This window comes from Ictidomys tridecemlineatus, chromosome 6, assembly GCF_052094955.1.
Source record: "Ictidomys tridecemlineatus isolate mIctTri1 chromosome 6, mIctTri1.hap1, whole genome shotgun sequence".
Lineage (NCBI taxonomy): Eukaryota > Metazoa > Chordata > Mammalia > Rodentia > Sciuridae > Ictidomys > Ictidomys tridecemlineatus.
In genome coordinates, this window is record NC_135482.1 from 58,359,167 (window position 1) to 58,374,599 (window position 15,433).

Consider the following 15,433-nt stretch of genomic DNA (forward strand, 5'->3'; position numbering starts at 1 on the left):
CTCTATAATCACTACCATCATTTCTTAAAACACACAAGCCTCAAATTTTCCATAAAAACACACCTGAACAGCTTGAAAAGTTTGTCAAATTGAGAGTAACATCAAAACTCTTTAAGCATTACAATTTGTTCTTAATTTAAAATTTTGTTTTGAGGCATATTATTAAGATCTTCCTATAATAATTCTATAATATGTTTTAAAAAATAATCCAAACACTAAGAGAATAAAAGGAGACACAGAGACAAGATGCAGAGACCGGAAAAGAAGTGGCAAAATGGCAGAGAGGCCAAGCTGTCAAGCTTTATTTATATCAACAGGTTACTTTAGGTCATTGGCATCATTAGTACATATTTTTCATTGTGTCATTAGCCAGGTTATAGAGTTAGCAACATTATGCAGTTTATTTCTCAGTTACATATTGTAATGTGCAATATTAGAAGATTTGTGTAGCTCTCAAGAAAATCCATTGTATAAAGTTTCTCTTATGAGGACAGGTTTAGGCTCAGTAAAATATTGTGGTTGTCTAACAAGAGAGTTCCTTTATTCCCAGGAGCTGTGTGCCTGAGATCAAGGGCAAGGCTGATAAGACTCTAGTGGCATTGCCACAGCAGCTAGACATAGCACATGTATTAGTTATCTTCTGCAGGGCTTTCTAAAGTGTGGGAAACAGAGCCAGTTGCCCAGCAGGAGTTTGCTCACCAGTGGAAGACTTCCCTGTATATTCCCATGGTCAGATTCCCTACAAAACACTTGAAGAAAGTTTGCTAAAATAAAATTACAATGCATAACCATATTTTTTCTACTGACAGCAATGGAAATTACTAGAAACTTCAGTCATCCTCTTTTCAAATGACCTCCATTAAAATCAAATAAGTGGTATAAGAGAAAAAAGTTCAGTTTTAAGAGCCTCAAAATATATACAAAAGATGGAAATATTAATTTTTTTAAATTAATGATAAGAAGTGAAGATCTGACATTTAAAAATCAAAAGTATTTTTGCTAAAAAAAGATGAGTTAGAACAATTACAGGTAAAAAATATCATTTGTGCATTTTTTAGTTTCATTAGTGTAGTTCTATATTCAGAATACCAACAACAGTTCTCAGATCCAATGGCTAAAAGAATGGAATCTGGGCAAGCATTCTCAATAACACTTATATTTAATACTCACTGTATACATATGATTCAAGTAAGGAAAACATTTATTAATCATGCATTAAAGACAAGGCAGACTGGTACTATTGGCAAACATGCACTGAGTCAAATAGGATGTTGCTCAAAGTTCCTCATACTTTGTGTTGCCATGAAAATAAGTGTAAAAGCAGAAATTTGTGCACATCCCAAAGTATTCTCTTCATTTGCTTTCCTGAGCTTTCTCTGCATTCTATTTTTCTTTTGCCTTTTCTATAAGAGGTTTTAACTGCTGGTGTTCTGCTAATGTCTTGAACAATTCCATTATGCAAGGCAGATAATTATTCTTTCTTCTGATTTTTCAATCTTCTATCTTTTCAAATTTTGTACTGGGGCTGGGGATGTGGCTCAAGTGGTAGCGTGCTCGCCTGGCCTGCGTGCGGCCTGGGTTTCATCCTCAGCACATATAAAGATGTTGTGTCCGCAGAAAACTAAAAAAAAAAATAAATATTAAAATTCTCCCTCTCTCAAAAAAATTGTACTTCTTCTTCAATAATCATCTGATTTTTGGCAACTTCTGATTGAATAGCATTTAACATATTACTACCCTGATCTGTGACCATAGGTTCCTCTGCAAGTTTACTTTGTAACTTTGCTACCTTAAGCTGATGCATCATTTTTCTGTCAGACACATGACCATTAAGTTAAATCCAATTTCATCTTCACTGTACTTTTGTGTTCTTTTTTCTCTGACTGGTGATATTGCTCTGATCCGATCATCTTGATTGTATGCAACTAAATCAATTGGTTCTTCTCTTAGTCCATCCAATTCATACAGTCTTCCATTAACAGGAATATAACTAAAAAAGTGAAAAGCATCTTCTTCTTTGGCTGATGTATTTGCATCAAATTCAAACGTTTGCTGTCTAAAAATACTGTGATGTATCTGTGGAATCACATCCAAATTGCTGAGGGCCAAACCTTTCATAACTGCATCAAAACTTTGTGAAAATTCTTTAAACTCTGATAATGCCTCTCCTAAATGGGCATATTGATGGGTACGGTTCAATACACACTGACAATAGCTTGAGTTGCACATGCATTTTTAATTACTGGGTTTATGAAATATATCTTGTAAGTCTGAACTCCTTAATACAGTGTATCCTGGTTCTTCTAGCTGCCACTTGAGAAGAAAAATTAAGCCATGAACTGGTTTTAATTATTAAAAATTCTCAGGTTCTAAACTCCATATTTCTTCTACCTGGGCCCCTTGGCAACCGAATCCTTGAATGAGTTCAGTAAAGACCCAGGAGAGTCTTTCCATGAGGCACCACTCCCGGGGCTTGCAGGGTTCACTGGCTTTCTCCGCTGCCCCCAGAACCAGGTGCAGTGGGTCATGGATCTCAGCAAACCTGCAGGGGAGCACTAATTCTTGAAACAGTTTCCATTACCTACGAATCTAGAGTGTAGTTTTTGATACAACTTTTTTCAATAAAACCTAGGGGCTCATTTAATTCTTTCAACAATTTTATGAGGTATATATAATTAATATTTTTCATTACTGCAAGGTATTTTTCTTTAGGTATATTAAATAACTCCAAAATTATATACATATGAGAGTGAGAGAACATAAAATGTAAAACTTAACAAGAAAAATAAAATCAATTAGATTAAATCATGTTATAAGCATGTACAAAATACCATAATGAATCCCATCATTCTGTATAATTAATATGCACTAATAAAAAAAGTGCACATGAAAAAAATGACTGAATTATGATAAATTGGTGAGAGTTTAACTTAACTTTCTGGAGAACTCAAATTGAGAGTCTAGAAATGACTTTAGAGTTTATAATAGTAAGGGTAAGAAATGACATCTCTTGTGATAATATTCTACTTACTTTATTTTTGTATTAAGCAAATCATATGCATGATTTATTTTATAAATTCCCTTAGAAAATAAGTAGTGCTATTTGTAATTTATAGTGAATGAACTAAGTGAAGTAGATGTTGAGAATTCAATATTTCAGAGATTACACCTTGAAATTACAGGATAAGTCTACTTCTCTAATATCACAAACCAGATTCATAAATTTCCAACACTGACATTCATTTGGGATGTTGTATTAAAAGTTTCTGATAAGTACCGGAATTGTTAGAGAAATTTCCATTACTTCTATCATTATTATACAGGTTATCATTAATTATATTATGACAGGTTTGGTGGATATTGTGAGTAAAAAGGCTGATTCTGCATGAAATGTTCTAAAATTTTTATGATGAGAAATTGTCCGGGCAATGTTATCATTGATGATGATAGGAGGTTGGATTTTCACCTGTTTACCCTACCAGAGTTATGATCAATTCTATATAATTGCTAAATGTGAGCATGTTTTTGTCCTAAGCCTATGATAAATCTTCTCTTCTTTTGTTGTCTCTTTAGTTTTTATTCTTATCATATTATATTTTGTGTTCTAAAATATCACATAATTTCTTTATTAAAATATTTACCAGAAATTATCTCACATTATTTAACATGCATGAATTGTACTGTTTTCCTGATTGCTTTGTGCATGGACTTAAATCAGAAAGTAAACCCCAGTGTTTCCTGCATTTAAAATGAGAATCTGATATTTATTAAGATGAGGCTTAAAAAGTTCACAGAAACATGCCACTCTCTTTCCAAGTGCTTAATAAAGTGTCATTATTAACATTATCTTAAACACCATAACATACAATCATTTACATACAATTTGCTCAAAAATAATTCACTTGTATGAAGCTTTTATATTAAATTTTATTTATATTAAATATAAATTTATTTTTATATGTATAATAATAAATTTTATTCAATTTAATTATGTGAATTACATTTCTTTTTATTTATTTATTTTTATTTATATATAACAGTTAACACATTACAATTATTATTACATATATAGACCTCAATTTTTCATATCTCTGGTTGTACTCATAGTATACTCACACAAACTCGTGTCTTCATACAAGTACTACAGATAATGATTATCACATTCCACCATCATTAATTACCCCATAACCCTTCCCTTCCCCTCCAAATACTCTGCCCTATCTAGAGTTTGTCTATTCCTCCCATGCTCCCTCTCCCTATCCCACTATGAATCAGCCTCCTTATATCAAAGGAAAAATTGGCATTTGTTTTTTTGGGATTGGCTAACTTCACATAGCATTATCTTCTCTAACTCCATCCATTTACCTGGAAATGACATTATTTTATTCTCTTTTATTGCCAAGTAATATTCCATTGTGTATATATGTCACATTTTTTTATGCATTCATCTATTGAAGAGCATCTATGTCGGTTTCACAATTTAGCTATTATGAATTGTGCTGCTATAAACATTGATGTATCTGTATCCCTGTATTATGCTGTTTTTAAGCCATTTGAATATAGATCGAGGAGTGGGGTAGATGGGTTGAAGGGTGGCTCCATTCCCAATTTTCTAAGAAATCTCCATACTGCTTTCCATATTGGCTGCAGTCCCACCAGCAATGTATGTGTGTGCTTTTTACCCACATCCTCACCACTTATTGTTGTCCATCTTTATAATAGCTGCCATTCTGACTGGAGTGAGATGAAATCTTAGTTTTGATTTGCATTTCTCTAATTGCTAGCGATGATGAGCATTTTTTTTATATATTTGTTGATTGATTATATACCATCTTCTGAGAACTGTCTCTTCAGGTCCTTGGCCTATTTATTGATTGGGTTATTTGTTGTTTTGCTGCTTAGCTTTGTGAGTTCTTTATATACTCTACTGATTAGTGCTCTATCTGTTGTGTGAGTGGTAAATATTTGCTCCCAAGATGTAGGCTCTCTATTCACCTCACAGATTGTTTCTTTTGCTGAGAAGCTTTTTAGTTTGAATCCACCATAGTCATTGATTCTTGATTTTAATTCTTATGCCAAAAGAGTTTATTGGGGCCTAACCCCACATGATACAGATTAGGGCCTACTTTTTCTTCTATTAGACTCTGGGTACTTGGTTTTATTCCTAGGTCCTTGATACATTTTGAGATAATTTTTTGACATGGTGAGAGATCAGGATTTAATTTCATTTTTTTGCATATGGATTTCCAGTTTTCCCAGCTCCATTTGTTGAAGAAGCTATTTTTGCTCCAATGCATTTTTTGACACCTTTGTCTAATATAAGATAATTGTAATTTTGTGGGTTAGTCTCTGTGTCCTCTATTCTGTACTATTGGTCTACCAGTCTGTTTTTGGGCCAAAACCATGCTGTTTTTGTTACTATTGCTCTATAGTATAGTTTAAGATCTGGTATAGTGATGCTTCACTCTTTCTGCTAAGGATTGCTTTAGCTATTCTGGGTCTTTTATTTTTTCAGATGAATTTTATGACTGTTTTTTCTATTTCTATAAGAAATGTCATTGAGATAATGATTGGAATTACATTAAATCTGTATAATGTTTTTGGTGGTATGGTCATTTTGATAATACTAATTCTGCTTTTCCACGAGCAAGTTAGATCTTTCCATCTTCTAAGCTCTTCTTTGACTTCTTTCTTTAGTTTCTGTAATTTTCATTATATAGATTTTTCACCTATTTCATTAAGTTGATTCCCAAGTTTTTTGTTTGTTTGGGTTTTTTTTTTTTTTAGACTACTGAGAATGGGGTAGTTTTTCTCATTTCCCTTTCAGAGAATTTGTCACTGATATACAGAAATGCCTTTGATTTGTGGGTATTGATTTTATATCTTGCTACTTTGCTGAATTCATTTACTAGTTTTAGAAGTTTTCTGGTGGAACTTTTAGATTCGTCTAGTGTTGGGGATGTAAATAAAGTCTAGATGGCGCCTGACACTTTGCCAGGAGGAATGGTTTGTGATGTAATGCCAGCAAGTCATTAAGATGATGAGGATTCCTTAATGACTGACTGCTGTATCTAGATGATGTTACTTAAGTTAAGCTATGTGTAATTATTTGTTTATATGTACCTCTGCTGTCTTGCAGAGAAGTGGCTCCTGCTATCTTGGTTCCCCGCTATTTTGAGTTCTTTCTCAGTTAATGCTGAGTTCACTCGCAATAAAGTAGTTCCCGCTTCAACCTTCAAGTTGCTTGTCACCTCTAGGTTATTTAGCCCAGCTGGTCTAAGGCATTCTAGGTATAGAATCATGTCATCAGCAAATTTAGTGCCATTTTTTTTCTATGTGTATTCGTTTAATTTCTTTTGTCTGTCTAATTTCCCTGGCATGGCCAGTATTTCAAAAATATGTTACATACAAGTTGTAAAAGAGAGCATCTCTGTCTTATTCCAATTTTTAGAGGGAATGCTTTCAATTTTTCTACATTTAGAATGATGTTGTCCTGGGGAATTTCATTCCACTTATTATGTTGAGGTATGTTCCTGTTATCCCTAAATTTTCTAGGTTTGAACATGATGGGGTACTGTATTTTGTCCAATGCTTTTTCTGCATCTATTGTGATGATCATATGATTCTTATCTTTAAGTATATTGATGTGATAAATTACATTTATTGATTTCCATATGTTAAACAACCTTGCCTCCATGGGATAAATCCCACTTGATCATGATGCACAATCTTTTTGATATGTCTTTGTATTCATTTTGCCAGGATTTTATTCAGAATTTTTGCATCTATGTGCATTAGAGATATTGGTCTGAAGTTTTGTTTCTTTGATGTGTCTTTGCCTGGCTTGGTAATCAGAGTGATATTGGCCTCATAGAATGAGTTTGGCATGCTGCCTCTTTTTTCTATTTCCTGAAACAAATTGAAGAGTATTGGAATTAATTCTTCTTTAAGGGTTTTGTAGAACTTGGTTGCATTTCCATCGGTCCTGGGCTTTTCTTGGTTGGTAGATTTTTGATGTTGTCTTCTATTTCATTGCTTGAAATTTGTCTGTTTAAATTCTGGATATCATTGTGTTTCAATTTGGGAAAATTATATGACTCTAAAAATTTGTCAATGCCTTTGATATTTTCTATTTTATTAAAGTACAAATTTTCAAAATACTTTCTAATTGTGTTCTGTATTTCTGTAGTTTCTGTTGTGATATTTACTTTTTCATCATGTATCTTAGTAATTTGAGTTTTCTCTCTCCTTCTCTAAGGATCTGTCAATTTTATTATTTTTGCAAAGAACCAACTTTTTGTTCTGTCAATTTTTTCAATTGTTTGTTTTGTTTCAATTTTGTTGGTCTCAGCTCTAATTTTAATTATTTACTCTGTTCTACTGCGTTTGGAGTTGATTTGTTCTTCCTTTTATGTGGCTTTGAGATTTAATGTTAACTCATTCATTTTGACTTTTTCTTCTTTTAAGGAATGAATTCCATGCAATGAACTTTTCTCTTAGAACTGCTTTCATAGTGTCCCAGATATTTTGATATGTTGTATCAGTGTTCTCATTCACCTCTAATTTTTTTTAATCTCCTCTTTGATGTCTTTTGCAACCTATTGTTCATTCAGTAGTATTTTATTTAGTCTCCAGGTGTTGGAATAGCTTTTGTTTCTTATTTTATAATTGATTTCTAATTTCATTCCATTATGATCTGATAGAATTCAGGGTAGTATCTCTACCTTTTTATATTAGCTAAGAGTTGCTCTATGGCATAATATATGGTCTGTTTTAGAGATGGATCCATGTGATACTGAGAAGAAAATGTATTCTCTCACTGAAGAATGAAATATTCTATATATGTCAGGTAAGTCTAAGTTATTATTTTTATTATTGAGTGTGGTGAGCCGTTTCTGTGAACTGTGGCCGCCATTACAAGATGGCACTGATAAGCGCCGTGGCCTGTGATAAACAACTCCTTATTTTGGGAGAGTTGGCACGTAGCTGTAAAACACCCTATGAAAAAGATCCACGTGGTAGTTGTGCATTGGGGCTTGATGTGCTTTATCAAGGCTGGGGTGCTCGGGTGAGGTAGTAGAAGTAGAAGTAGAAGGGTAGAAGTAGAAGTAGTAGAAGTAGAAGTAGTAGTAGTAGTAGTAGTAGTAGTAGTAATAGTAAAGAGAAGCTTCCAGAGACACATAATTAAAGGCCTGAATAAACTGCTGAAAGAAGAATCCTGTGTCGTGTCCTCCTTGCTGGTGAGGGGTCGCGGCAATTGAGTTCTACAGTTTCTTTGTTCAGCTTTTGTTGTGAAGATCTATCTACTGATAGAAGAGGTGTGTTAAAGTCACCCAAAATTATTGTGTTGTTTTCTATTTTACTCTTGAACTTGAGAAAAGTTTGATGAATGTAGATGCTCCATTGTTTGGGGCATACATATTTACAATTAGACTTGTAATTGTTTAATCTTGTTGGTATATGGTTCCCTTGAGCAATTTGTGGTGTCCTTCTTTATACTTTTTGATTGACTTTAGTTTGAAGACTACTTTATTTGATATGAGGATGGAAACACCTGCTTGCTTTCACAGTCCATGTGAATGGTATGATTTTTTTCATTGCTTCACTTTCAGTCTGTGGATGTCTTTTCTTATGAGATGAGTCTTGTGGAGGCAGCATATAATTGGGTATTTTTTTGGATCAAATCTGCTAGTCTGTGTCTTTTGATTGGTGAGTTTAGGCATTAACATTGAAGTTTATTATTGAGATATGATTTGTATTCCCAGCCATTTTTGTTTATTTTTCATATTTAATATGACTTGTTTTTTTTCTATGATTAGATTTTCCTTTAGTGTAATATCTACTTCTACTGATTTTCACTTTTCTTTATTTCCTATTCATGAAATATTTTGCTGAGGATGTTCTGTAGTATAGGCTTTCTAGTTGTAAATTCTTTTAACTTTTGTTTATCAGGGAAGGTTTTTATTTAATCATCAAAGCTAAAGATTAGTTTTGCTGGATATAAGATTCTTGGTCAGCATCCATTTTATTTCAGAGCTTGGTATATGTTGTTCCATGATCTCCTGGCTTTGAGGGTCTGGGTTGAAAAATCTGCTGAGATATAAATTGCTCTCTTCCTATGTGTGTTCTGATTCCTCTCTCTTGCAGCTGTTAATATTCTATACTTATTCTATATGCTAGACATTTTCATTATAATGTACCTTGGTGTAGATCTGTTGTAATTTTGTACATTTGGTGTCCTGCAAGCCTCTGGTATTTGGTTTTCCAATTTGTTCTTCATGCTTGGGAAATTTTCTGATATTATCTCATTGAAGAGATTGTTTATTCCTTTGGTTTAAAACTCTGTGCTTTCTCTATTCCAATAACTCTTAGATTTGGCCTTTTGATGCTGTCCCATAAGTCTTGGATGTTCAGTTCATGGTTTCTTACTATCTTCACTGTGTGATCCACTTTATTTTCCAGATTAGATACTTTGTCTTCATTATCTGATATTCTTTCTTTCACATGATCTAGTCTGTTGGTTATGCATTCTATTGAGTTTTTTATTTGGTTTATTGTATTCTTCATTTCAAGAATTTCTGACTGTTTTTTCCAGATTCTTTATCTGTCTCTTAAAGTAATCTTTTGCTACCTGTATTTGCTATCTTATCTCTTTGTTGGAGTGATCAATTTTTGCTCATTTAGATCATTCTTTAATTCACAGATTATTTGAATTATGAATCTTCTGAACTCCTTCTCTGACATTTCATCAACTTCACTGTCCATGGGTTCTGTTATTATAGTGTCCTGTTTTGTTTGAGACACTTTCCTCCCTTGTTTTTTCATGTTGTCTATGTATCTTCCTTTTTTGCAGTGTGGATCTGACATATTACTATTTCTTCTCTATATTCTTATAATACCCATGCAGATTGTCTGTACCTCACCTTGATGTTGGGCTTCCAGACCCTGTTGGTGTCTCTCAATATATGTTACTGCATCTAAAATTGGTGGTGGCAATAGCAGAGATAACTCGAGATAGTAGTTAAGGTGCCCCAAGATGGAAGCAATTCTTACAGAGATAGGGCTGAAAGGGTGGGCCTCACACTCTCTTTGGGTTGCCTGCTCTGAGATGCAGCTGCTTCTAGGCCCTTTCTGCTGTCAAAAGTTAGGAGTTTCTATGTGGGGAAGGTTATGGCAATTACTGCAGTGTCTCAAGATGGAAGTGAGTTAGGCTTAGGCTCCCAGGTGTAGGGGAGAAACTCAGACCTACTCTGGACTTGGGTTCTGCACAAGTTGGTGTGGGTGGATGTGGGCTGGGTCTAGCCTCCAGCAGTAGTCTGCTGATCAGAAGAGGTGATCCTGTGCTGGAGACTGGTCTCAGATGGGTGTCTGTCCACCAGTGGAGGGGATGGACCTGAGCCTATTGTGAGCCTGGATCCCACCAGGGTGTGGGAAGATCTGGGCTGGGCCTGGGCTCCTGCAGTAGTCTGATGGTTAAAAGGGGACAATCCTGTGCAGAGGCTGGACTCCTGTGGGTCAATATCCTTCTCATTATACTGAAAATTTTTCAGAGAACTTGAAGAAATATTTTTTTAATTAAAAATAATTTTCTAAAATAGCCTTGTGATTAACTTATGGGAATACTTATGGGGAAAAGATATACTTAGCACATTGAACTCATTAAAACTAATATGACATGATTTTAATCCAGGTCTCAGTCACACAGTATTTTCTAAGGAATTTTTACCCATAGATTCTGATCTCTTAGAAACATTTTTACTGGGGAATATTTTTTATGACTATATTGATTGCTATCATATCTTTCATTATATTTTTTGAATTATTTAGTATTTAAGTAAGGAAAAGCATGAATTAGCAAAACATCATCTGATTTTGAGTTTGTGATTTAAAAGGCATTTGCCATATTATGAAATAAATGGGTCAATAAGAAATATTAAAGAGTTCTGTTTGGGCAGCACATATACTAAAATTGGAATGATACAGAGAATGTTGTCATGGCCCCTGTGGAAGGATAACACACAAATCTGTGAAGAATTCAATTAAAAATATTTCAAAAATTCAGGGAGAATAATGGGCTTTTAAATTTTATTCAAAAGTAGGTTGCCATAAAATTTAAATAATTTTTAAATAATACAGAATCATTAATCTATTTCTCTTTCTTTATCAAATACTTGCTGTGATAATAACCAGAAAGATTTTCTTTTCAATAAAATCCAGAGAGAATTCTCAAAGGGTGCATGCAACCAGAGATTGAAAAAAAAACTATTTATTTTCACTATTATTAGACTCTTTGTTTATATCTGAGACTTCTGCAGTCCTCATGGACAATAGCCCAAGAGCCTGCACATAATTGACTTTATGATCATTTCTCTCTCAGTGGACTCCATCAGAGATGAGCAAATCCTATATGATGAAATACTCTGTATAAAGGTTTTACAGAATAAAAATAACTAAAGCCATCAAAGACAACTTCTATTCTGGCAGATAATCATGGAACCTGGATGACAGAAGATTGCAAAGGTCATTAAATATCCATGGTTATTCCATTTTCTTCATTTTAAGATGCATAAATATACCAGAATTTAAAAAATATTTAGATTTTTTTTAATTTAAAGACAGAGTGAAAGGGAGGGAGGGAGGGAGGGAGGGAGGGAGAGAGAGAGAGAGAGAGAGAGAGAGAGAGAGAGAGAGAGAGAGAAAGAGAGAGAGAGAGAGAGAATAATTTTTAATATTTATTTTTTAGTTTTTGGCGGATGCAACATCTTTGTATGTGGTGCTGAGGATCGAACCCAGGCCGCATGCATGCCAGAGGAGCACACTACCGCTTGATCCACATCCCCAGTCCAATTTTTAGATTTTTGACTTAAGTTTACCTGCCCTGACTACAGAGTGAGATCCCTTTAACTTAATAGACTCAGTCTTATTAGAATTACATCTCTTCCAGTGGAAGAACTGAATTGTTTGCCAGTTTATTCACCCACTTCAAAAAGAGAGCCAATAGATTTTTAAATTCTTAAATTAATCAAATACTAATGAAAATGAATACTTCATAAAGAGAAAATAAAATACATTTATTTAGGAAATTCATTCATTTATGTTTGAAAATAGCTTTACATAAATTAGCTTTACTAGCTTTAAAGTTTGTTTGATGCAACAAATTTTAACATGCAATAAATCATGTTTTTTTATACTTCCAAAGATTGCTGCATGAACAAGGAAACTAGGTAGATCAAAGTAGAACAAGGTAAAAATATTTTTTTAAATTGTTTGTTACTATCATGTAATGATTCAAATACTGACATTGTTATAAAATAATGGCTACAGACAACATGGTATGATTATATATAATATTCCTATATTAGAATATATGTAATACTGCTATGTTAGATAGAGATAATTCTTTAGCTGAAAATTATGGCCAAAATTAAGGAAGTACAAAAATAAATGATTAAAATTCGCTTCTTCCTAAAATGCCTTATACATTTTGATTTAAATACAAAGACAAATGGGCTTGATTGAATTACAGTTTCAGCAGCCTAGGGATATTGAATGCAAACTCTTGCTTGTTGATATGAAAATGCTTTCATGAGCAGTATTTTACCTGTAAATATTCTATTTCTACACTTAAAATACTAGAATCAAAAAAAGAGTTTTGCCTTATGCCTCTCCTTAGGTTTCTGGCATGATTGACCAGGGAAGAAACAACCGCACAGAAGTTAGTGACTTCATTCTCATAGGCTTTGAGGTCAGCCCAGAACTCCATCTTCTCCTCTTCCTGATATTTCTGCTTGTCTATGTCATGATCCTTCTAGGGAATATTGGGATGATGGCCATTATCATGACTGACCCCAGGCTGAACACACCAATGTATTTCTTCCTAGGCAACCTGTCTTTTGTTGATCTCTTCTATTCATCTGTTATTGCACCCAAGGCCATGAGCAACTTCTGGTCTGAAAGCAAGTCCATCTCCTTTGCAGGCTGTGTGGCCCAGGTCTTTCTGTTTGCACTATTTATTGTGACCGAGGGATTTCTCCTGGCAGCCATGGCTTATGATCGCTTCATTGCCATCTGCAACCCACTCCTCTATTCTGTTCAGATGTCAGCACGTCTTTGCATGCAGTTGGTGGCTGGGTGCTATTTTTTTGGCTGTGTAAGCTCAGTTCTTCAAACTAGTGCAACATTCAGTTTATCCTTTTGTGCTTCTAGGGCCATTGACCACTTTTACTGTGATAGTCGCCCACTTCAGAGATTATCTTGTTCTGACCTCTTTGTCCACAATATGGTATCTTTTACCTTATCCACCATCATTATCTTGCCAACCATTATAGTCATTGTTGTTTCTTACATGTATATTGTGTCCACAGTTCTAAAGATTCGCTCCACCGAGGGCCGCAAGAAAGCCTTCTCCACTTGCAGCTCCCACCTGGGAGTCGTGAGTGTGCTGTACGGGGCTGTCTTCTTCATGTACCTCACCCCTGACAGGTTTCCTGAACTGAGCAAAATGGCCTCCTTATGTTACTCCCTAATCACACCTATGTTGAACCCTTTGATTTACTCCCTGAGAAACAAAGATGTCAAAGATGCTCTTAAAAAACTTCTAGAGAAGAAAAATGGTATCCTATGATTATTATTTCTGTTCCTACAGTTGTATTGTGGCATTTATTTTATAACTCTTGTGACCACTAATGATATTATTCTTAATATGAAAAAAGTACTGTTAGTAGAATTTTCCAGGTGATGTTCCCTTGCCCAAGGTTCCTTTTCCCATTCTTAGACATCATTAAGTCTGAAAGTCCTGGATATTAGAGATGTTCTGGAGATTAGGGAATTATTTTCAGGATAAACCCTCTCACTGATTCCTAATTACATTTTATTTCACAGAATCAATGTGTATGCCATACTGTTGAACAATGTTTTCATATTTTATTATACTGTTCAAACAAATCTTTAACTAGTATGAGTCTTTGGGCTTGTCCTTCCCTCATACCTACAATTATGGATAATTCACAGATGCCTATTTTTTAAATACTATATTTTTCAACTATATAGCTAGTTCCATTAGTATATGTAGTGGTAATTAAATTTTCACCTTGATTAAATATTTTATATGTGTTGAACACCAAGGAAATAATAATAGTAATGATCTAACTATAAATAGCTACACTATGTACATTAACTTGGAAAGTTTGATTTCTAGCATGCCAGGAATTTTGAATACTCTGAAGCACTTAGTTACTGGATCCTAATTCAAAAACTGGAAGGGAAATAGAAACTGAAAATACTTTTGAGTAGTCATTCCCTTAATTAAGATTTTCATAATTTTGTCTTGTATTAATTATTGCCAAGGAACAATTAAAAGAGTAATGAAGGGAGTCATCAAAACAGAGTGTGGCCTCCATATTGTATATGCTGATCATTCCCACATTAATCTTTTTATTTACTCTGTAAGAAATAAAGATACTAAAAAAGCTCTAAGAAACATCCTGGGGAAAATGTTTATCCACTAGTGCATATTAATTTTACAGAAGAGTATGTTTCAGTGTGGCACATCTGTACATACATACAATATCATTTTATCAAATTTATTATACAGTATTTTCTTTAACTTACCCTGATTCAATTCTTTCCTCTTTCCTAATAGTCTTCTTATGTCCTTTTATTTCCTTCTATCATCTGTGTGATAAAAATATTTGATACTTGTCTTTCTGAGTTTGGCCTATTTTGCTTAATATTATGTTCTCCAATTTCATCTATTTTCCTGAAAATGAGTTCATTTCAATCTTTCTGGTTGATTAAAACCTCATTGTGCATATATACCACATTTTATTTATGTATTCAAGCATAGATGGATACCTAGGGAACATTTTTGTGTGTGATAAACTCATTGATCTCCAATAACATTTTATGTCAAAAAATCAGTGTGTATGTCATAGTATTAAACAATGTTTTTATATTTTATTTTATTTTTTTTAAAGAGAGAGTGAGAGAGGAGAGAGAGAGGGAGAATTTTTAATATTTATTTTTTATTCTCGGCGGACACAACATCTTTGTTTGTATGTGGTGCTGAGGATCGAACCCGGGCCGCATGCATACCAGGTGAGTGCACTACCGCTTGAGCCACATCCCCAGCCCCTATATTTTATTATACTATTCTAACAAATATTTTTCTAGTGTTTAAGTTAGCTATTTAGAATTATACTGTTATAAATATGTTAAAAGTACACTGACTTTAATTCTTTGCATAAATATTGAGCACTGAAACAGCTGGATCTTGGGTACTTTAATCTTTCATTTTTAGGAACTTCCATACTTATTTCCATAGTGACTGTACTTATTTACATTCAAACCAACCTTTTGTAGTTTCCTTTTCCCTGTATCCTCACCAGCATTTATTATTATTTGTATTCTATTTAAAAAATTTACTTATTTATTC

General features: G+C 33.8%; 1 protein-coding gene, 1 non-coding gene and 1 pseudogene across 2 annotated transcripts; 2 read left to right on the plus strand and 1 right to left on the minus strand.

Moving 5' to 3' along the window:
* Positions 1–1,353: 1,353 nt before the first annotated feature.
* On the minus strand, positions 1,354–2,118 carry LOC101972754 (ubiquitin carboxyl-terminal hydrolase isozyme L5-like; annotated as a pseudogene).
* An 8,822-nt stretch (positions 2,119–10,940) lies between these two features.
* On the plus strand, positions 10,941–11,051 carry LOC120888730 (U6 spliceosomal RNA). The gene has a single exon (XR_005732423.2). It is a non-coding gene; the product is annotated as a U6 spliceosomal RNA (small nuclear RNA).
* Positions 11,052–12,655: 1,604 nt separating this feature from the next.
* On the plus strand, positions 12,656–13,624 carry LOC101971589 (olfactory receptor 9K2). The gene has a single exon (XM_005342435.3). It carries the CDS (start codon positions 12,683–12,685, stop codon positions 13,622–13,624), a length of 942 nt encoding a protein of 313 aa, XP_005342492.2. The 5' UTR covers positions 12,656–12,682.
* Positions 13,625–15,433: the final 1,809 nt, after the last annotated feature.